Below are 24,369 nucleotides of genomic sequence, written 5' to 3'. Positions count from 1 at the left end.
CTGTTGGAAATATTTTAAATGATGAACTAGTTAAAACCAGCAATGAGGTCAGTTAAATTTTTGTTGTTTGTGAATTGGGTTAGGTGATTAGGTCCAGGCTAAAACAAGCTTTTAAAGCTGAGACAGCTACCTACCTGCATAACCGTTATGCCCAGCTTATATGAACACAGTTGCTGTCTCTTACTCGATGTATTTCAGTAGGGTGTGCATCTTGGCTAGTTTGCTGTCAAAATCAATAATAATTTTCAATAACTATTATTTTGAGGATCTCGCAAAAATAAGAGATTTTTGCCATTAAAAAATATTTTTTTGTTGTTGAAATCAACTAATTAGTAAAACAAGAATTAGTTTTGTTATTTTTTTTCATCGAATGGCTTACAGTGTGCGCTGAATTTCGCACGGAATATCGCGCGGAATATCACGCGTAATCACACGAAATTTCGCACGGAGTTTCGCGTGGAATTTCACGTGGAATTTTGCGCGGAATTTCGCACGGTATGTAGAGCGTTTCATTTTTGACAAGCAAAAGGCTCCTATTCAATGGAATGTTTTTTGTTTGGGTGAAAACACTGATATTTTCAAGACGCTCACCTCTTTTGCGCGTTTTCATTGTTTTTAATGAGTTTCTCCAATAAAGATAATGCCATTGTAAAATATGTAAATAAAAATGATGGGGTAAATTGCCCCATAGGGAGGTCCGAATAATCACTACATTGTAAAAGGATGGAAAAACATAGTTTTGCAAATCATCACCTAACGCTGCCATGGACTGGTACAAATCTCGACAAACATACACACCTAAAAAAATAGTGTAAATGTACGTCTCCTGACCCTGACATATACGAGCATCAAAAATGACTTAGTTTTACGTTTGATTTTAATTTTACATGACGTTTAATTTCGTAAATCATGTAATTTTACTCCACATACAGCGTTTGTTCTGAATGGTAGGAAGTGTAATTTTATGTCATTGCGCATGTAAAGTATATGTTTCATGTAAAATTAAACGGAACACGGTAATGTTCCGTCATTTCGTAAATTACGGTTTGTTGAATTGTGTCATGTTTGCAATTACGTCAACGATAAAATTCAGATTTTTTTGGTGTGTAGGATTACGGCGTAAAAGCCAACTGTCAAAATTCTGTTTGAAAGAAAATTCCGGACAAACCGTTACTGGCCGAATACAGTACATAGCAGTTAACGATAAAGAAAACTTTTATCTTTAATCTACTGCCAACATCTGTGATTTTCGAGTTACGGTTTGCTCGGAATTTTCATTCAAAGTGAAGTTTGATAGTTGGTTTTTAAGCCGTAATCATATGTTTGCCGAGAAATGATTTTTATGGCTCCAAAATTAACCTTCATGTGAAAAAAACTAAATAATTACCCTGACGAAAAAAGCACTTCAAATAAAGTTCAACGCGAAAATTTCCGATAAGGCGAAGTGAGTTGACAATGACGATGAAATTAACGTGAAATTCATCTCCAGTAATGGCGCTGAACTCATCGCGCTGAACGGCGATAAAGTTGAATTCAACGTTAACAACCCTGATTTCGGCATACTTTTAAAATAGTGGCAACCTTAAAAGAAAATTTGTTCAATAATCTTGAAAACACAAGTTCTGTAAGCGCAGAGAAAACTATGGTGGTAAATGTTTTGCTCACAAGACCAGAACCTAGCTAATGATTATGATAGATTTGCAAAGGAATCATGTATGTCATCAAAAACATCTGTAGGTTTACTATAAGCTTTTTGGATTCAATGTGCACTTGATGCTAGGATTGTTGTCTGACTTTTTGTTACCACAAGATAGCACAAGTCGTTCAATCGAGAAATTGGCGTTTGTCATAATCATGTTCCGCTATACCGTAAACTGGGGTGACATTGATCACTTTTCGAAGTAACCATTACATATTTTAAATGCAACACATTTTTTTTTCAAGTTTTATATTTTTAAACCATGTACTGATGTATGGAGAACAAGATTAAATGGTTTTACCTAAAATTTTCCGCTTCCAGCTATTTTTCCAAAAATGATGTCAAATTGAAGTCCATTTTCGTATTCCGGGGTGACTTTGATAACCTGCATGTTCTGTTCACCCATATCAAGTTATTGATATCAATGTTTTTCATTCAAATGTTCGTTTAAACTAATTCTGGAAAGATACTCATTGTTAAATATATGTTAATTGGTATTATACAAAGTATTTCAATATACTGTAAAATTCGAGTAACCAAAATTCGTATTATTTGTGTCCAACTAGAATAAAAGATTCTGAAAACCTTTAAAACTGCTAAAATTGTTTTATTTCAGTGCTTTATCAATGTGCAAAAAGTTTCGTTCATTTTAGCACGTTGGACTATTGAACAATAAAAAATATTGTGAATTTTAGCTTGAAATAATTTGAAATAATTGCCAACACATCCCACTCTAAAGGAAAATAAAAACTCTTGTAATTTATTACTCTAAACGCTTGTACTTTATTACTCTTGCTCACATCTGAGATTTATTTGTTTTAAAAAAAAATACTTTACGAAGCTTCGTAAAAATAAGATAAAGTCATATTTCGGTTTTTTTGTAGGTTTTGTACCCAAAAATCGAATAATATACTCAAAAAGTAAAACAAATCAGTATTTTATAAGTTTAGAGTAAAAATCATTTAAAATTAAAATGATTCGGTAGACTATTCTGGTTTAATAAACGATCTACGGAAATAGATTCGAGTGATCAAAGTCACCCCGATGATTAAAGTCGGGGGTTTACGATATCTCAGTAACCCACAAGAATTTCAAAATTCTGAAAACGCCACAATTTAGAGATTTTAAAATTCATGGTATATCTAAAACAGTTTACCCCAAAATGGCGTTTGTCTGAACAGCGGCGACCTGATCTTTGGCGCCTTTGATTCTCACTCTGGCCAGGGTTAATTTAAATTTGACGAACGATTTCGGTAGACAAAACGACCAATCAGGAGGTTCAATATTGAGGAAAGGGCTGGATGGCAATAGCTTGCGATTATCGCTTTTTTCTCTTATGTTTGTGGTAGAAAGGCCGCTTCAGACTATGGTGCAATTCTCAAAAATCAGCGAAATTGAATGCATTTCTTTCCATCAAAATAGAAATTAGTAATGTATTTTTGTATTTTGGGTAGCTTGTAAGACGTCAAAACCCTACAAAACACAAGCCCTTCATTCAACAAAATGTCCAACAAAGTGACTCAGCGTAGGACGTTTTTGAACAGACTTTTCTGCGAGGGAGTAGAAAGTTGATGCAAAAATGCGAATAAAATGCATTTTTCCTAATTTGATGCCACTTTGTTATACATTCCTAGAGTGATCTGCCTCTAGGCATCAGCGCATGTTTTTAATCGATTCGTAAATTAATTCTCCTGATCTTCCTAGACAGAATCTGCTACATGGGATTGTAATTTTCCATCGCTCCCCTTTTTATGCATTCTAATAAACGTATGCACTTCGGTCAATTTTATTACCTGCTTTGATTAACCTGCTTATCCTGATCCACAACTCTTTGTTGGAATACGTTTTGTGTTGCAATTCTCAAAACCATGCTCCCTTAACGTAAATCTCCCATGCAGGCATTGCATTTGTTACTGATGTAAGCAAAAATTTGAAAAAAACTTCCATTCCGAAAACACACTCACACAAGTTATCTCTGTATTTTAAAACGCAAAATTTTCCACTGGGCTGGATAATGAGCTACTGAGTTTAGCGCCTTATTCCCTTTATGGTTACTTCTTTGCAAGCTCTCATGTCGTACAGACCAAAACCGAATTCTATTCTACTTCACTTTATCTTCTCTTTCTAACTTAGGGACTATCCTGATTGTTTATTTTCACGAAATCGCATTATCTGGTTAGTTGAAAGGCTTATAAGGGCCTTACACGAATTCGGAATGTTATTCTGAATAATAATGTCACTTTTAGTGGTCGTGTAAGGCGAGTAATGGCGGAATTCCCATATAATTACAGTAATGTAATTGCTTAGTTAATACGGTTTAATTGCGCGTGTAAGGGTAATATTGGAAAAGTTATACTCATGCTCTTTTTAGAGACGGAATATTGCGCGTCTCATCTTATATGATGATAAAATGGACATTGGATTATTTCCTACCCTGATAAAAATCCAAACGTAAATCCTATTTGCTCCAAACCACTTAAAATCCGCATGAAGAAGAAATGCTAATGTTATCATGCGCACACATACCTTCTATGTGTCAACTGTATAAACTATGTACCTATGCATACACATAAAATATATGTGCGTAATGTTATAGAATCGAATTTTATGTACTTTATAGTTATGAAATGAATGCGAGATTAATATTTCTTGTAAATATACACAATAGGGTTATGTGCCAGCAAATAGTGTCTAAATGCCACCGCTAATGGCAAAAATCTATGTGTAAAATTAATGGACATTACATTTATATTTTTATCAGTGTAGCCGTGTGAGTGGTTGAGAATTACAGTGCATGTTGCTGTACTCAGGCGATATAAATTGATTGTATAATATGCACAGATTCATTTTACATGTACAAAAGGAGAGGTCATATAATACATACAAATGGGTATTATGGCACTAAGCGACGTATTCTCACTTTATCTGGAATATTAAACAATCATCAACTTTTTCGTTTTGAAATTATATATGATCAACTATGCGATACATATGAATACCTTTAGAACTTAATGTTTTAAGCGATTTATGACTCTTAAAACGAAATGGGTTGTATTTCGCATCCAAATAGCTAAAGCGGCAATAAAACTTTGCTGATGTTTTTGGGTCGAAGTTACCATTATTTTATTATAACATATTAAATCTCAAAATCATGAGCTTTCAGTATCCGAAGCCTATCCATTATTTATACATCTAATTACACAGAGGATGAAGCTAATGTGAATCGTGCTGAACGAAATAAATATTCGTTCAGTAATCAAGTATATTCATTTCACAAATCATTTCGGAAATGTTTTTCAAATATTGTAAAAACACATAAAAAGTAATCATAGTTGCTTATACTACGTTTACACTACGAGTTAAACCGTGTTTTAACGTTATCTTGGTGACATTTTTCTTATTGCTAATTATTATAACGTGTTTTAACTCTGTAGTGTGAAAATAGTATTACACTGTGTCATGGTTTACTTTGATTTATTTCATTCGTCATTGCACGCTCGTTTCGTCTAACGTCACGTTACATTATCGGTCAAAAAAGAATCATCTTCCAGTATATTCAGTTAATGTTGATTGAATTTTTCGTGAAATTTTGTCTACCTTCTGAGTCTGAAATAAGTTTTGATGTATGCGTTCATTTGATAAAGTTATAACATATTTGTCGAATGAAGATTCGACAAATCGTTGTAACGTCACGAAAGAATGTGTCATATGATGGATACTTATTTAATGAACTTCGAATAATTGATAACCAAAAATATATAAATTAGTACCATCATCCAATTTAAACATGCTGATCTACTAGTAATAATAACATATTACATGAAGTTTTGCAAGCGATGTCTCACTTAATGGTATGACAAGACACAAATTCAATTTATAAACTCATGAGAATCAAAAATAATCATATGATACACTAGCTTAGCTTAGCTAAGGTAGACTGCCCGTAGTTGCACTTCGTGATTGACCGAGTGAATGAAAATCCACAATGAACCGAAAAACTGATGCTTGGAAGGGGCAAATCATTCTCACTGACAGTGAGTCACTGTGCATATTTCACTGCCCCAACACTTTCATAAAATGGCCAATAACGTCGCTGGCCAAGTCCAATGCTGCTCTACCTGGGAAGGAAAGGAATGTTGACAGAGACCGAAGAAAGAACTGCAGTTTTTTTGCACGGATTTCGCAATTAACACGGTTTTTGCAAAAAAATATGAATTCCTTTTGAATGCAAAAGACTTAGAAAACTTTCGGAAAGATGGAAGAGACGAGTCGGGAAGACTCCTTATGGCCCTCACCTCAACAATTTGGGTATTTTCGGAAAAGTCGGTGCCAGAAATAAATTTTTGACGCCATTTTAAAATCCATGATGGCGATTTCCGGTTAAGCGAAATTCTCTATAACCCAATCAATATGGGTATTTTCGGAATGGTCTTGACGAACAGCTGTCAGAAATTGATTTTTGACGCCATTTTGAAATTCAAGATAGTTACTTCCGGTTTCGCAAAATTCACTATTACGGAATTAATATGGATATTTTCGGAATGAGGATTTTTTTTGCAAAAACAGTGATAATTGCGAAATCCGTGCAAAAAAAACTTCCACCAATATTCTAAGTCCTTTGAACTTTTTCAGTCTATCTCAGGCAGAGCCGTCAAAAACAAGCACCAAATGAAAACCAAATAGTTGTTAATTATAGATACAAGTCCTATTCAGATTTGCCGATATCACGATACCAGGCCTGCATGTCGATAACAGGATACTGAAAAGACAATATTGAGAGGTCCGTAAAGCACCATCGTCTTCAGATGGCGAATCAATTCTTTTTCTGACGTCAAAGGGTCTTTCTAGAGGTAGCATATTAGCATCGAAAGAATGTATCAGAATATGTACTTTGACATTACCATGAAATGACCAGGTGTCCGCTTTAGACAACAAATGATTTAGGTAACAAACTTTTGGTACATATTTCTAACCAATACCAACGGTTTAGAGCACTTTGTGTCTATTAAATTAAATAACGTTAACCTGTAAGCCATAACCATATTCTATTTGTTGCTAAAAAGGCAGCTGAAATTTGATGTTCCTAGCACGTTTAGAATACTCATATGTTGCTCCTACAAGGAATAACAAGAAAAATCGTGTACGCCTTATTTGACTGCAACATCACACTATTCAAAGGGGATGAAGCAGTAATTTACATCACGACTCTGACGCTCTGATGATGCTAGATGGTTGATAGTTGATTGTAATGGTGAATGCAAATAATTAGTTCCGTTCTATTTGGAGTGCCGAATCCTATTGCGGAATCAATTTCTTCCCTGACAACAAGGGGCTCTTCTTTAGCCAGCAAAGACGATCCATAGAATATGTTAGAACGTTTTTGCCTTTCTCATATAAAGAATCGGTGATGACTGAACCGATTTTCTCAATCCAAGTCTCAAATGGAAGGCAAAATACGCAGTTGAGTATTGCGTCGCCGCCCCTCCCCCCGCGTTGCCCTTACACTTCCCTCCTTCATCACTCCCCTCCCCTTGGACCGCCCGCATTTCCTTCATCCACCCCGTATACCGAAATAAGATGAAGGATTTCTGACGCATCCTCCACTCCCACTATACTAACCCCCCATTCCCTCCACTTTCAAACCCATTCCACCAACATTTCAAAATATAATCACGGGAAGATAACACTGAACTCATGCTGATTAAGCTAATTAAATATTATTCTTTTGCCTTTCTCATATAGAAAGGTTATGCAATTGCTCCAAAAACCGACTTTCTAACCGAGGCCCGGAGGGCCGAGTCTCATATAACATTCGACTCAGTTCGCCGAGATCGCAAAATATCTGTGTGTATGTATGTGTGTATGCATGTGTATGTATGTGTGTATGTATGTATGTATGTATGTATGTATGTATGTATGTATGTATGTATGTGTATGTGCGGATTTGTTAACAAAATGTCCACATCGTTTTCTCGGAGATGGCTGAACCGATTTTTACAGATTCAGATTCAAATGAAAGGTATCATATTCCCATAAGGTGCTATTGAATTTCATTTTCAACCGACATCTTGTTCCGGATTACGAGTTGAAGAGTATGGTTACAAAACAAAAGTTGTTGATTTGTCCACATCGGTTTCTCGGAATTTCCTGAACCGATTTTGACAAACTTGATTTTAAATGAAAGGTCCATCAGCTGCTGTTGAATTTTGTGTGGATCCGAGTTCTGGTTCCTGATTTACAGGGTGATACGTACGATCACGCAGCAAATCCCGATTCTAACGAATTCTGCGATGAATGTAAAAAGGTGAATTTTTTTCCAAAATGTAAACACAACTGTTGAATTTGTAGATCTAGGTCACCAACAGTCATGCAAAGTCTCTTTGGCCACACTGGCCACCATCGACGGATCCGGAAGCATCCAAATTCAGAATAACGGTTATATTGGTTTCTCGAAAATGACTAGACCGATTTGATCAACTTAGTCTTAAATGAAAGGTGTTGCGTCCCCGGAAACTGATATTAAATTCCATCTCCATCCGACTTCCGGCTCCGGAGTTACGAGTTGTGGAGTGCGATCACATAGAAAACTCCGATTCAAACCGATACCGCGATGAATGCAAAATGGTGCTCTTATATATACTTACCATGTGTAATAAGAATGAAAGACATTTTCATAATGTTATATTGTACGAACCAGCTATTAAATCATAGTTTGGAGAAATGAGAAAGACACAATTGCTCCTCTAGGTGGATTAAAACAGGTTTTTATTAGAGTAGAATGGTGTCAAGAAGTATGGGGGTACAATAGGTATAGGGCATTATCTTTCCTATTTTATTGCAAAGGTCGCTCATCTTGTGTGGATTAGATACACGGTACAGAACTTCGTTGACGACTGTCATTTCGGCTGTTACCGTGGATAAGCAGTAACAGTTACGGCGTCGTTTATTATTTTTTTTTCTCGTGTTGTTCCGCGAAAATGCATTGTCTTTCGTCCTCAGTACAGTACATTTAATCAATGTAAAAAAATCCAAGTGGGTTTTTTCTTACGTAAGAATTAATGCTGAACACGAGTTTTGTGTTCGTTTTTTCGATATTTTTGTTTTTGAAAAAATACGGACATCAACATGGAACATACGCTTGGGGGCACGATAGATCAGCCGTTTGGGGGCACTATAGATCACTACTGATCGTCTCACAGCTAAGCAACCATGTGAGCCGGAAGGAACAACTTCAATTCCACACTCTGGCGACGACGAATACACCAAAGAAGCCATTCGCAAGTACAAAACCAAACGCAGCTACCGAAACAACAAGTTGTTTTTTTTTTTTTAAATTTCCTTTCGCGGTTTCATGATTTTTCACATCATTTGCCAATTCTCATTTTCTTACCTGAATGACGTCAATTTAATTATTAAATAATCTGCAGTATTAATACTCTTCAAATAAAAGTTGAACCGCTTTTTTCTACGTGTGTACATTGTTTAATCGCCATATTGAATTTAACTTGAAAAATATTTAGCCAGGCATAAAACCATTTGTGCCAAAACATTACCAAATGTATAACCTTTCCAACGAGTGCTTGTTTTACGAAATCAATGCAAAAATGCCATCATTCAAGTTCGCCTAAGCAAACAGACAAACTTGACCCCACTCTACTCCACCTTAAGGGCATGGAAAAATTTTATATTGTGACAAATGTCAAAGCTCAGATACCAAATTTCACCTCATTTGGACAATTTCAGACCCTCGCCCACTTCGCTTAAAGTTTTTAAATTGGTACTGTGTGAAAATATGGAGGAAAAATATAATAAATGCCATAACTTTTGAAGTAGCATTTAAAAAATTACAAATCATATCAATCTTAGTATTTGAATGGAGATATTTCCATTTCTCAAAAAATACGACAAAGTGAGGTACTGGGTCATTTTGCCCAAAAAAAATTATTCATTTTCTCGTGCATAAATCTCTGTTATTCTTCAATCAATTTTAATAAAATGTATGTTGTAGAACATGGAAAAGCCTTAGCAACAAAATAAAAATAGATTCGTTACCGGTAAAATTCAGAAACAACAGATTTTTTTACTTTTATCCTCAATTTCACATTTTTTACATTAAATTTCACATATCAACTCCATTTAACAATAAATTAATATTTAATTTACCACTTCTAGTTTAAAATACACTTAGAGATCACATAAGAAAAGTTTTATTCTTGGAAAAAAATGCGGAAAGTTTGGGTCATTCAACGAAATAAAGGTGGTTTGTAGAGATAATGCCAAAAATTTGATTTTTCTCAATTTTACCGGTAACGAATCTATTTTTATTTTGTTCCTAAAGAAATTTTAACGGTCAACAAGGCACATTTAATGAAAATTATTATAAAGATATATGTACGAGAAAATAATAAAATTTAACATAAATTGCAAAAGGCCGTATAACCCCAATTTCTCGTATTCAGACAAAGGTCGCATTTCTGAGATTTTTTTCACATTAGGAAAACTGGAAAATATGTATGATTTGCATCACGGAGAAGAACATTTTAAAAAGATGGGGTATTTTGGGGACAGTTTCTTGTATTTTCGAGAAACGGAAATATCTTCATTCTAATACTGAGGTAAAAAGAGGTATGATTTGAAATTTGCTAGATGCTACTTCAAAAGTTAATATTTTTTTCCTTTTTTAACTGTCCAAATGATGTAAAATTTTGCATCAGATCTTAATTTGACCTTTGTCACAATATGAACTAATTCTCCCTTTGAGAATTTAAAAAATGAATGATTTATTTTTGGAAATGTCCTAACCACTATATTCGGATGATTTCAGATCTGCATTCATACCGAAAAAATGACTTGAATAGCATCTATTAGAAGTACGAAAAATGCGAATGAGCAGCCTAAAATGTATTCTACTTCGCTCTGATTGTGCACTTGACATTATCCACACATCTTTTTTTCGTGACTAAAAGAATAGAAACGCATAATTTAATTTTTTAGTTCCGACAATACTGGTAGCTACACAGTATGAATATACATCTAAATTATATCTATGCAATGTATGGCGTTCCCAAAAATCCCAGGGCCACTGGCTCAAGACCAGTTTGCCCATGCATAAAGACGGCACTGTGGCTGTCTTTACCTACTTTCCTCTATGAGGGAAGAAATTAGGAAATTTTCCACTCAGAAAACATACACAAATTCTCCGGGTAACCGAAACGCAAAATTTTCCACTCCGTTGGATAATGAGCCTATGCGTTCATCACCTTATCCCTTTTGTGCTTGCACCCAACCTATAGGACAAAATCAAAGTCTATTCTTCTTCATTTTCTGTTTCCTTGTTGTTGTTTATTTCCATGAAAAGTAAAATATCTGTATTGAGAGGAAAGTTTTATGAATTATATTGTATTGGAAAAGTTAAGCTCATGCTCCTCGTGGAGACAGAAACTTGTGCGTATCATTTTATCCGGATAAGATAGACATCGGATTATTTCCTACTCGCGTGAGTGAGTGAGAATTACAATGCCTGCGCCTAAGCATTTTGATCAGCATCTTATCAGCACATACTCGCGTATCCCTTGAGATATTTCGACCAAACTAAGATTTCGTTATACATATTCCCGTATCACTATCTGATCCCGTGAAACATTTGCAAATAGCTGATAGTCGCAACAACGGCTGGCAATAATTTCGCAATCTACCAACAAATTTTGCGACTAGTTTTATTTAGCCAGACAAGTACTAATCTGCTGATTTATTTATTTACCGTCGGATCTTTCTCGGGTAGTTTTCTTTGGCCCTGCTATTGGTATACGGATGATGAGAAGAAAAGATAAAAAGCTCATTCTTGTAAAGCGTGAGCGAGAGAGATACTCATTTGTAGTTCTCGTTACAATTGTGTCGTCTAGTCAACCAACTGATGGTTTCTTCATTTTCAGGTCAGTTGTGAATTTGGTTCGCTTCAGTTCAGACGACATTTTTCGTAGCTTGTCACTAGTAATCTGACCCGTTCGCTGAAACAGAAGTATAAGTGCCCAATTATTGTGCGACGAGTAGTTTATCATCTTGAGCCACGTGCGTGAAACATATTTCTAATCGAATTGCTGACACGGTTCATTTGAATAATGGCAAAGACTCAAATGAGACACTTGTTGGATCTTTCCCTGGAGGAAAAACGCGCGTTTCTCGATTCCTTCGACATGCTCATGTCGGATTGTGACGGTTAGTAGTCGTTAATGGATCACATGTTTAGCTGTTTGTTGGCGCGTTGATTCAAAATCATTTTATCTTTTCTTTAGGTGTCGTTTGGAACTTCACCGGTCCAATTCCCGGAGTGGACCGGGCCCTGCAGCTACTGAAAGAGAACGGCAAAAAGTTAGCTTTCATCTCCAACAATGGAATGCGCACAATGGCGGAATACACACAGAAGTTCCACAAACTGGGAATCGAACCCCAGCAGCATGACATTGTACACCCAGCTTTGACGACGGTTAAGTATCTCAAATCGGTCAACATGCGGGACGCGGTGTACTGCATAGCTACCGAGGTTTTCAAGGATTATCTACGGAGCGCCGGATTCACGGTACTGGATGGGGTAAGTGAGACTCTTTGTGTTAGCTGGCGCCATTGTTCTAGTGTTCTAGAAATTACACTTAGTACTTTTTTACTTATACAAAACTAGACGAATTATGGCAATCATTCGTAATTTGACGTGTTAGTTGAATATTTGAGTTTAAAATTACCGTTTTTTCCAAAATAACGGCAGTTAGATAATTATGTATATTTGTAGTAAAATTCACAAATGTATTTGGTACAATTTGGTATTTATTTTCTTTCATTCCAGCCCACCGATCAAATCGCCGACGAGCGGATTCCCAACGGAGTTCGGGTCTTCTCCGAGTACTTTTCGGAAGCCGACGGTCCCAAGGTAGGAGCCGTGGTAGTGGACATTGATGTGAACATTTCGCTTGCCCACATGATGAAGGCCAAGTGTTATCTGCAACAAAACCGTGATTGTTTGCTCATTGCTGGCGCCACGGATTATATAATTCCACTGGATTCCAGCATGGACGTGATAGGGCCGGGATACTTCATCGAAATTCTTGAACGTGCCAGCGGGCGGAAAGCGGTGGTACTCGGCAAACCGGGCCAAGCGTTGGCCGAGTTTATTTTGGAGCAGTTTCACGTGACTCAACCGGAGAGGACGCTATTCATCGGTGACATGTAAGTGCTCTGTATAGTTATCAATCAGCCAATTTGCATTAACTCTTCCGCTTAGTTGTTGTACAAGATCATACCGGTTGGGCAGGACTGATAACAAGGGGGAGGGGGCTATCAGTAGGACAATGGAAGCTCTGATCTCAGTATCGGTTTGGTATTGTGCTCAGAAAGTTGCCTGCTGGTGCATGGGAGACTTACCTCATGCTTTTGCTGTGCTGAAAAAGTTGACGGAATTTCACGAGTTTCCAGAGTTATTTTTAAGCAATGTGGAAACAAATGATTATTCAACAAGAAAGAATAGTATTCTGTTTTGTTCTGTTGTACTACAACACTAAACTGGAGAATTTGTGCCGTAGAAAGTTAGTTTTACGTGTCTGAAAGATGCTTCATTGTTAAATGGGAGGCGTCAACAATAAAATAAAATTTATGCTCGCTAGGTGAACAATAGACCACCAATCAAATCACGGTTAATGGCTGCTTTTGCAAAATAATTTTTATTGCAATTTATGGAAATCCCTAACAGATTGCGCAAAAAGATATTTATCATTTTTAGTACATCGGCAATAATGGACGTTGGAAAACTAGCAGTAGGTATTGTCTGGGATATAGCCAGGCTGTTGAAGTAGGACAATTATTTTGTGTAAGTTTTCTGTATAACCTTAAAAATCCTGACAAAAGCGTGTTACTCATTCGCCAAATTCAATTTTCGAATTACTGAACTAGTCAGCATTGTTTAACTTTTCTCGGCAGAATTTTACCGAAAACTATATCCTACGCTCAATAGATAGTTTTGTACCTTCTACCTTATTGGCCTCAGCGTCATCTCGCCAATGCCGGGCGTATCGTAGAGCTCCATTTTTGTCGGTCTTGGGTGGCGTCCTTCCAGTTCCCCCGCATGTTCAGGGATCTCAGGCCCTCTTCCACTGCGTATAGCCAAGGTGTTCGTGGCCTTCCACGAAATCGACGTCCTCTTCCTGGCTCCCTGCTGAATATTGTTTTCGCAATTCTTTCTTCCGACATTCATACCACATGAGCAGCCCATTGCAGTCTGCCGTATTTTATCTGTTCAACAATATCTGCAATGCTCTCCTATCTACCTCCCTCAACGTTCACGCTTCGTGGTCATAAAGAGCGACTGGGAGGATCAGTGTCTTGTGTAAGGCAAATTTTGTAGATGTTTGCAGGTTGCAGGAACTAAGCTGGTTACGTGGACCGTAAAAGGCCCAATGGGGGCGGCCATAGCGTAGTTGGTAAATCGATTGCCTGGAACGTAGCTCACCTGGGTTCGAGTCCCAACCCCGCACATAGGGTTAGAGATTTTTCTAACTCGAAGAGGCGAAAAACCTTAGGGTTATAACCTCTATAATCAAAAGAAAAAAAAAATAAAAATGTGAAAGGCTCTGTCCAATGTTATAAGGATAGGCAGTGTTCGATTGGGTTCGTTCTTTGGCAGCTAAACAACACGAATCCAATCGATCCAAAACGGAGTGTCCGAAATTCGCTTTCTAGAGTTTTTCTAACCTCCATATCCAACCATATCGAAATCAAATGTCAGTCAGATCATTGCACAGTGGTCCCGAATGCAAATTTAGCAGGAATTTTGTGATTTTACTGAAACTAAACCTTTTAGACTTATTATTGTCTATCCCAAGATAAATTAGCATTTCGTCGATTTGTTGCTATATGTTTCACACATGAGTGCGAACGAAACAAAAATAAACGTCAAATCGTTTTTTCGTTTGCACTAATGCAAAGTAAATAGGCGCGTGATTCGGCGCACGGCTTGGCGGCGCATGGCTGATATGTCACGATGTGGATTTTAGAAAAGATTCGCAATATGTCTTTTTATAAAAGTTTTCGTAGTTTGTTTTGTTGAAACAACAGTTAGGGTGGTTTTAATTTTTCCAAGATCAATAATTTAACTTTTTAATCATTCTAGAGCCATACCTTCAGTGAAGTTGTAGAAAGAAAAGTTCGCTAAAGACATGTAAGCTCTATCTGTCATACTTTTCATTTTACAACAAATTTTAAATCAAAGGTTAGGGTGTTTCTTAGTGTTTCTTAGAAAAAAAACTGTTTGTTTTCTTCAAATAACTTTTGCGAATAATTTGTTCTATGGCACCACATATCTAGTAATTATCGTTGAAAAGTAACACGCAGAAAAATATTTTTTAATGTCAAATAATATGAGGGTTGAAATAATAAATTTACCAAGTTGTTCTGTGTTCAATAAAAAATACATGTTTATACAAATAAAACAATTGTTGAAATAATTCTGAAGAATTTATTGGATCAAACATGGAAAATAGTTGGACCAACAAATTTTTTTATTGCTTTTATCATAACAACAATCGAAACAACAAACAACTTTGTTGAATCAATGAGCTCATTTTGTTGAATAAAACTAATAAAATATTTGGATCAATGCATGTCAAATGTTCAATACAAAAAACATTTTTGTTAAATCAAATAATATCTTTTAATGTTTTAAACATAACAAATATTTGAATCAATGCATAGCAAATATTGAAGCAAAACCAATTTTATTGTATATAAAATATGCCTATTCTTTAATAGGAACCAAAGGGTAACTGTCATGGTGACAAATTTAGAACAAACCAATACTCGCTGACAACAGATAACATCAGTACAAATGAACCTCACAAAGTAAACACTTCCCATTGACTTATTGGCCTTTCTCGAAAAACAGGCTACAAACGCATTAATTTTACGCAGTCAAATCATTCTGGAACCGCTTCGGAATCCAGAATGGATGCAGTATGGCCCAGTCAAACCCATTCCGGGATCGGTTAGGAATTCTGAATGGATTCATTATGAGTTCCAGCTCAAAGGCAACAACCGATTCCGACTCAATCGTTTGTTGCATTTGAGCGAGAATCCATAAGGGATTCCAACCTGTTCCGGAGTAGATTTGCTTGGAATGAAATGAAATTTTATTACATGCAGCGCATACGATTCCAATCACCGTCCCTTTATGTAGTACCTTTGGCCGTGCGCGTGGTTTATTCCAGATATGCGCTATAATGTAGTGCTTCAGAGTCTCGGCTTTTCCAAAAAAAAAAAAAATTGCAGAAGGCGCACGAATACGCTGTGCCTTCCTGTTGGACCAGAGATGGTGAAGTACAGGAAACTGCCCTCTCGAACGGGTATTATTTATCTCTGGTGCGGTGACGTGTTTTCAGTTCTGCGATTGCCGTTTTTAAGCCACACAGGGTGTTTTGTTTGAGTCCTGCAATAGAGGAAGGCACCATAAAACGCACCGTGTGCATTCGACTTAATTTATTCACTAACCTTTGTGCGACATCATGATTATTTTCAAGCTGCACTTGCGCCCTTCGAGTCCGGAAAATCTGAGCACTATAAGAATTTACCGAAATCTGAATTCCCTGATTTAAAAATTGCGAATTTCTCCAGCATTGACGCACGTGGAAAAAATTTTCTTCTTCGTAGCAACTTTTATTTTTTATTTGTTTCAATTCAACAAGGACTGTTGATGTAATGCATTCAGTCCTTTTGAATCAATCAGCTGCATGCTTTTGTTAGAATCACTGATTTGTTTGGAACAAACAATAATTTTGTCGATCTTCGAAAAGCACAGATAACAAAACTTGTAAGATTGATTCAAAATATATTTTGGTTGATCTAACCAAAAAAATAAATTTGGTTTAATAAATTCCTTAGTTCACAATAAAGAATTTTTATCGATTAAAAATGAAGAAATAATTTATAGAGTCAAACATGCACAATTCTTTTGCGTGTATGAGTACTTTTTCACCGACAATGGTGTTCTTTAGAATACCAACATTACTCATTGGGCCAAACAAATGATAATTCTTTTCCAACTATATATTTAAGGTCATGATTCGAGGTATAATTGATCAAAAAATAGCGAGTACAATATATTTTAAAATTTCACAAAATTGATTTCAAAAAATCAACCATCGATATTATAAGTACTTATGCCTATTGAATAATAGAAGCTAGAGTTTTGATGTATTAGAAGAAAATATTCGTCTTCAAGAATTCTGCAAAATGTCCAAAGTGATATGTTAGGAAAAAAAAATAAAACTACAAAAGTTATATTGAAAATTTTGTTTTTCATAAATAAACCGTTGCTAGTAATGTTTTAATTGCTTTCAAGGTGGACAATATAAAAGATAAAGCTTCATTTTCATGACAAAATTTTGCACTTTATAAGACTAGCAGGTTGAGGGTTCTAAATTTATTCGAATCAGAAAATTAGCTTTTTAATGATTCGAGGTAGATTTCCGATGTCTTCCAGAAAATTAAATTTTAAAAAGCTTTGTCGAAGACGCTGGAACTCTATGTCTTGCTCTTTCCATTTTACAAGAACTTTACCTCAAACATTAGGGTGTTTCTTTGAAAATGGTTCTATTTGTATGACTTTACTTTCAGATATTTTAAAGGAGAACAGTTTGTCTTAAAATACTAAGCCTCTAGCTTCTTTTGTTATGAAGTTATAAATACTATTACTGAAAACGTACTATTTTTAAGTAAATATTACAAGATATACAAAAATATCGTGTTTGCCATTTTTTTCGAGCTATACTACTAAGCATTCTATTTCGTATGACAGTAACGGTATTTAATGTTAAGTACCCTAATCAAAGATAATTTTGAAAAAAATCGAGTAGCTGGTGTTTAAAACCAAATTATGCACCCTAAAAAAATCTTCAAGTTGTAAGGCTACTTTAGTGTAAAATTAAAACTACAAAAGCTACAGAAATAAAGCCGTTTTAAGGAACACCCTAAAGCTTACATTTGGATTTGTCGTATAATGGAAAGTATAAAAGATAAAGCATATGTATCATCAGCAAAATTTTCCAAAATGTGTTGTTCTACAACTCCACCGAAGACAATCAAGCTCTATCTCGAACTGTTAAAAAGTTTAATTTTAAATCTTGCTAAAATTAGAACCACCCTAACTTCAGTTTAGACGAAAAGAAGAGATTTGCAAAGCACAACAACTTTCCTAAACATTTTGTAAGACTAAGTTATTTAGTTTTTGCAAAAAGTTAAAATTCCTGCCAAATTTACACTCTGGCCCACTGTGTATTGAGAAGATCGTCCGCTACTAGTGACCAGAGCTGGGGGGATAACACACTTCCCTGGAGACAGCCTCTATTGGTTGTTATAGTTGCTATCGTGCCTCTCAACATGGCTGTGATCACTCAACTCTTGAGCATTGCAAGATTTGCCCTTTTGATATACAAATTGATACTTGTTTGGTGGAGCTTTCGATAAATGCTCCGTTCGAATATAGTGGTCCAGAGATTTTTTGATAAGTTTCAGATGTCAAACTGATAGGTCTATAGACCTTGGGTAGTGTCAAGTCTTTTTACCCGTTTTGTAGTTTATTATTATTGTTGATTAGGCTTTTAACCGATTAGTCATTCTCTCGTATGATAGAGGTTATAATGGTAATAGTTACTTTTTACATTTTAACGACATTCAATTAGCTAGAGATTACTGGGTAGGGAAAGTTATGAAAATTAGAGCCATAGTACTCAAGTGAGAGCAAGGATGTGAAGTAAACAGTTCGAAAAACTAGAAGTGGCAGGGTCATTAGAACAGGCTTAATATCGCACAGGCTTAATCTTTGTCTTCTGCTAATGAGGGTCGAGCTTAGGCAGCATAACTACGAATCACCCGAGTCCTGATAAAGGTAGATAACCGCGATAACCGAATTTAGCTTTACCGCGATAACCGAATTTAGCTTTTTTGGTTTTTGGGATATTTTCTTTTGAAGGGGTTGGTTTCTATTCGGTTGAACAGGGTCGCGGGAGACCTCTCCAGCACCCGGCCGAGGTGTGGCAGAGGATCCACGGTTGGTTGATTTTCACTTCGGTGGTGACTGGCTGTTCTAGGTTGGCTCGTCGCTTCAGTAGGTGGGGAGGTGGCTACTCCAAAGGGCCATGGGCGACCTCTCCAGAACCACAAGAGTGGCAGAGGGTCCATTGATAGTGTGGTTGTGGTGTACCTCTGTTGAGATGCGCTCAAGGTTGTGGTCTAGATTGATCTGGGTCGTGTTAGTAGTTGGTGGGGATTTGCTGAGACTTTCGGTTTACTGTGGTCTTGCAGGGCCATGCGCGCCCTCTCCATTGCCGTTGCGTGACGTGGCAGAGGGCTTATCGCTGGTGTGACTGTGGTTGTTCCAGGTTCTCTTTGAGGGTTCGGTCTTGGCTTGGGAGACCTCTCCAGCACCCGGTGGGGGTGCGGCAGAGAGTCTACAGTCGTACACTGCGTACCGCTAATTGTGAGATTGGTTGTGGTTGACGCGAGTGCCGCAAAAAATCTCTCGATCAGCCGGCGAAGATGTGACAGAATGTTCACGTTTGGTCTGGTAGATTCAGATGAAGTCGTATAGGCAGGCGTTCTTTAAAAATAGAAGAAGTACTCCCCCTCGGACCGGGTCGTTTGACAGCACGTTTTGGATTGAATCGATCAGATCATACTGTCGCCGAAGGTCCTCGAGTTCCCAACAGTTGCATCGGAGGTGTTCAACAGTGAGTCGGGTGTAGCATGTGGTACATTCCGGTGTTGGTTCCCAGGAGATGGTGTGGGCGTGAGTAACTCTCCTGTGTCCCACCCGGAGTCGGGAGAGTATTCGCTGTTCTTTCAAACTAGCTCGAGCAGACCAGCAGTCGGCGTTTCGCTTGACCTTCTGTTTGTGGCCCCGGGATCTCGGCCAGTGGATAGTGAATCCGTTCCGGAGGTTCATGTTGAATTCGGCATCTATGTTCCCACTGATGTCGCGGTGGCGTTTGTGTAATAAATATTATCCTCCTCCAGCTTTTGGGTAGGTGCACAAGAATAAGACTGGAAAGAGGATGTTTAGTAGATCCGGAAGAATGGTGCCTGCCGATTTTTAAAGAAATATTATCTTGGCCGGACGATTCGTAGGGTTCGAAGGAGTATAACCCATTTAATTGGAGAAGGTGTGAAAATCTGACAGACAGACAGGTTCTGTTAGGACGGAGTCCATAACATGTAACATTTTCTTCATTCACAACCGACCCAGGAAAGTGGATGTTCATTAGAACATCCAATGTTTCACTATTGCCAATTGTGAGAGAACCATCTGTGTGATTCTTTGAAAAGACTTTTTGAGAGCGAAATGCCTACGAAAAGTTTCCGATGCTTCCACAAAACTTTAACTGACGCATCCTTACCTTTTCGAATACGTAGTTCAGCTGGTTGTGTTGCGAGATTATCAATTTCACTGAAGCCTCATCTAGCGCCAACAGAAGCTCTGCCGTTTTGAGGACCGTTCTTCTCTTCACGATCCACCCCAGCGTTCTGTGCAGAAACTGTCATTCCGATTCTGCACCAGGCGGAGAATGTTTCCATCGGACGATACAGCCACTTAGCTGTATCCTTATCAACACAGGCGAGTTTGAGATACCCTGCAGTTCCTAAACTTGAGTCTCGTTTTGCTTCAGCTCTTCTCCATGAAGCTTTTGATCAATGCTCAACAAGTAACTGAGGATATTCGCAGGGTACCCAACGGGAATGATCACCATTGAGTTCGACTTGACCATTTCGTTGAAGGCTGCTCAGTGTTTTGTGTCGGTCTTGGAGTCTACCCCTTGATCTTCTAGGTTGGGGCTCCTTTCTGCACCCACTATTGTTCGGTGACTCGGTGTCCGTCGAACGTTCTTGCTTGGCTATGAGATTTGTTGCCAACCTCAAGTTGTCTTGCCTCACTATCCTTCTCTTCTTCCACCTTCATTGCCGCAATCTCGCGCAAACTCATGTTTACAGTGTTCTTGGTTTTCCGTTTTGTTCTCACGAACAGCTAGGGAAAGAAAAGTCAACATATCAGAGCTCCGCTTGACAGCGTATGAAGTGCGCCCTGGTGCCCTGGCACGGGCAGCCCCCTGGCAACCCTATACCATCATAAGGAGCTTGACAGCGACCAACATATATGGGGCGTTATAGCTATAAAGTCCCAAACAAAGAATTATGTTCGGCACTATATACGATATTCAAGCATTCCACACGACGTTTTGCATCTTGTTGAATGATTTATCACCATATTATTCAGAAAAACAACATTTAGTAACTAATTACAGCTTTTAATCATTCAATTCGAAATTAATGTTTTGATTTTCATGGCAGTGATGCTGGCTGTACAGAGACGTCGTCCTAGACAGGGGGCTGGGCACGGGTCGCGACACATCCTGGATTGGAGCATAAATTTCACGGTACGTGTTTTGAGACCCGTCCGTTGACACCCTCTCATTCTGCTGCTACAGCACCCAGCCGACGCCGGTCTAACGAGCAAATGCAATCGATAGACTCACGTGGAGGCATGAGATAGGAAACTTATGTGTTCTATGTTATCTCACCATTTGACGGGCTAGTCATAAGCGAAACGATAAGTTTCACGATTGAAATGTGCTTCGTAGTCGGCCGCTAATACAGTATTTTAATAAGTGTTTACGTGTCTGAGTCGTTCAGATGTGATGAATAAATAACAAAAGGTACGTTCTTAACTTACTATTCGAGGAATGTTTACAAATATCGTATCCGACTTGTTTGTGACGCCAGATGGAACACAGCAGACCGATACACTCGCTAGTTTATGTTATTGTTTGTGGCACTAAAACCTGGATTCTAACAGCACTGCGCACTTACTATTCTTCTATTAAATTCTTCTCATAGACTGGTTAGTTCGACTGGTCTGTCTATGAAAGTACCATCTCTATCACTTGAAATACATGTGTTTTGACAGCTCGCAGTTTTCAGTAGCAGTTTGATCACTCGCACTTTGAAAGTGCGAAGTCCAGGTTGGTGGGAAGTGCGCAATATTATCATTTTTAACAGTATACTACATCGGAGTAGTTGGTGCTGCTTTTGGGTGTAATCAGTCTATTTCTTTTTTGCACTTCACCAGTGTAGCACTAAGTAAAAACGAAAATGCTAATGGTGTTCATAAAAGCAGATCAAAAGTAAGATTCGAAGATCTGGGAGTGCAAAGGGACGAAACCACCATCACAAGATCTCATGTAATTTTGCGGACGTCGTTCGCAGAGCAGTGGAAGAGGCATTTTTGTAACGGACAGTGTGAAGCGAACTAACTATGAACTCTGACGACACCCAGTGACAGATATAGAACAAGGCAGTCCAAACAGAATTCGTTCCGAGTTGGAAATAGATGTGATTTGGTACGAATTCATATATTGGAACACTATAAGGTGTTGCCATTTTAATTCTGATTTCACAGAAAAATTAAAAAGGAATATTTAAAAAAATATTAAAATTTTTTTGACTGAATGGCATGGCCGGATTAGATAGCCTTCTTGAAAGTGTTTAGATTATAAAAAATAACATAGAAAACATAGAAAAACAATAAATTAAATTTTTCTTTTCTTTAATTTGCAACATACAACGTTTAAGGAGAGATTAAAAGAATTACTGATCCAATGGTTGATTTTGTACAATGTTCACTAAATTTACTTACAGGCTTTGGATGAAAAATTATAAACATTTAATGTTCGAACATTTCTCTCTGCTCTATATTAATCGTATTCTCCTGCTGTCCCATTACAGGCTTCCACAAGATATGGGATTTGGAACGCGCTGCGGATTCCAGAAGGTTTTAATGCTCAGCGGAGGCACCACCAAGGAAATGCTGCTGGCTCACAGCAAACCACATGAGCTGCCAGACTTTTACGCGGACAGTTTTGCTGATTTCATTCAACTGTACAAAGATGTAGCTAACTAGTTAAGGACGGGTAAACTATTTTGAGCTTTAATGGCTGTAAGCATCTCAGCATTAAATTGCAGTTCCAGCAGATATTAATCGAATAGGATGTGATATACAAAACTAAAACTTTCTGATAGGTTTATTGTGTTTCTGATTACTGCTAAAGCTGGTCATTAAGCTAAATTTTATTTGTCTAGTGTATTTTATCTTTTAACCCAAACGGAGACATTGTTGGTAGATGTAATAACTATAATAAAATGACTTGTAAACAAACTTAACTGGGCTTTCTAAATTTTACCTGTACCCAAACACGGTACATTTTGATCATTCTCCCCCGGTTAACCTGAAGCCTACGATCAACAATGTTCTGCTCCTCAACCAAACCAGCCTTTTCAAACATCGTTCTAAGATCTTCTTGTGTGAAAAAATACACAAGAGTTCCGTCGCCTCTAACGTAGAAGTTGTCCTTGACACATTTCCCAGGCTTAAAACGGAGCTGAGCTAAATCATATCGGCCATAATCCCGTAAAAGCAGAAGGCCACCCGGCTTCAAATATCGGGAAATTTGATTTGCAACGTGTTGCATCCTGTGTATTAGGAGTTGTTAATCGTACAAACCAGAATTTATTTAGTAAAATATTTACCTGCTAGGATCGATTGCTGAAAGGACAAAAATCAGTACCACAATATCAATACTGTTTTCTTCGAACGGAACGTTCCATTCGTCTGCTGTGGCATCTAAAACGAACGCCTCACATCGCTGATCAAACTCTTTACTTTCCTTCAAGATCTTAATTGCTTGCTTTGAGAAATCACTGGCATAAATTTTCAAGTTTTCCTCCACACTGTATTTCAGAATGGGGAAAACTGTATTACCAACTCCGCATCCGATTTCAAATATCGTCCGACTGCCGTTGGTATCTATGCTCATGTTACTAAAATCTCTAATAGTATTTTGCAAACCCTCTGGAAATACTCTGTCTGGGGCATCTTTGGTATTCCGGGGTGCCAATTCGGGGAACTCCGTAAACAACCAGTGGCGATCTTTGAAGAAACGATTCTGATGTATGCCATAGAACTTATCCCAGTTTGTATCGGCTTCCGTTTCCAGTTTCAACACCTCGTCAGGGTTCAATTTGACGGACGAATTTTTCTGAACACTATCAAGCGCCACTTGCTCCTGTTGCTCATCCCACTCGACATTATCCCTGAAAAGAGAAACATTGGAAATGTAGCCGATTAGATTACCGTTAAAGAAAATTCTACAAACGAACCAAGTATTGAAATCAAACACCCTAGCCGGATCTTTTAGAAACCGTTCACCAATCCGAGGTTTTTTCCGGTAACGCGTAAATTCATATTCATAGCAGTGTTTCACAAATAGTGGTAATAACTTGAAGGGAAATGTAACTTTTTGTAAAAGAATCCTACCACGCATTGTGCTGGAATACATCGTCGTTGGACGAAAGGAAGCGGTTCCCAAATTGAGGTCGTTTATCTTCCTCTTCCGTTACTGGTGATTGCTTAATGTGAGGCTGTTCCATTAACTTGTCACTTTCAATCTGCTTTGTTACCGTTAAAGTTGACCAAAAACACAAATCAAGAAAGAATATGATCCAAACGAAATATAATACTAATGCCGAGAAACATCAAAATCTACATTAACCAGATTAACCATATGTTTTTGGCAGTTTCTGATGAT

At 37.6% G+C, this 24,369-nt stretch overlaps 2 protein-coding genes across 3 annotated transcripts in view; one reads left to right on the top strand and one right to left on the bottom strand.

Annotated features, from left to right (window-relative positions):
* LOC131690321 (glycerol-3-phosphate phosphatase-like) overlaps positions 1–22,940 on the top strand; it is a 28,738-nt gene extending 5,798 nt beyond the window's left edge. The window contains exons 2-5 of the mRNA XM_058976016.1: positions 11,632–11,914; positions 11,992–12,287; positions 12,537–12,916; positions 22,511–22,940. Coding sequence (XP_058831999.1) covers positions 11,818–11,914; positions 11,992–12,287; positions 12,537–12,916; positions 22,511–22,685 — 948 coding nt within the window. The 5' untranslated portion in view covers positions 11,632–11,817 and the 3' untranslated portion in view covers positions 22,686–22,940. The remainder of the gene's footprint in view (positions 1–11,631; positions 11,915–11,991; positions 12,288–12,536; positions 12,917–22,510) is intronic.
* LOC131690320 (tRNA N(3)-methylcytidine methyltransferase Mettl2) lies at positions 22,924–24,369 on the bottom strand. Of its 2 annotated transcripts, none has more exons than XM_058976015.1 (3): positions 24,099–24,369; positions 23,312–23,875; positions 22,924–23,254 (listed from the first exon to the last, which is right to left on the bottom strand). In XM_058976015.1, the coding sequence occupies exons 1-3, from the start codon at positions 24,209–24,211 to the stop codon at positions 22,942–22,944; spliced, it is 990 nt and encodes a 329-aa protein (XP_058831998.1). In that variant the 5' UTR covers positions 24,212–24,369; the 3' UTR covers positions 22,924–22,941. The 2 variants fall into 2 exon arrangements, with proteins under 2 accessions (XP_058831998.1, XP_058831997.1); XM_058976014.1 differs by having other exon boundaries at positions 23,942–24,366.

This window comes from Topomyia yanbarensis, chromosome 3, assembly GCF_030247195.1.
Source record: "Topomyia yanbarensis strain Yona2022 chromosome 3, ASM3024719v1, whole genome shotgun sequence".
NCBI classification, from domain to species: domain Eukaryota; kingdom Metazoa; phylum Arthropoda; class Insecta; order Diptera; family Culicidae; genus Topomyia; species Topomyia yanbarensis.
Note: the sequence above shows the minus strand (reverse complement) of the source record. Positions and strands in the feature narration are given on the sequence as shown.

Coding starts and splice junctions, on each gene's coding strand:
- LOC131690320 (XM_058976014.1), bottom strand. CDS start 24,120: ATGTATTCCAGCACAATGCGTGGTAGGATTCTTTTACAAAAAGTTACA. Junction 23,876..23,941: donor GTGTTTGATTTCAATACTTG/GTTCGTTTGTAG, acceptor TTCTCTTTTCAG/GGATAATGTCGAGTGGGATG. Junction 23,255..23,311: donor TCAGCAATCGATCCTAGCAG/GTAAATATTTTA, acceptor CCTAATACACAG/GATGCAACACGTTGCAAATC.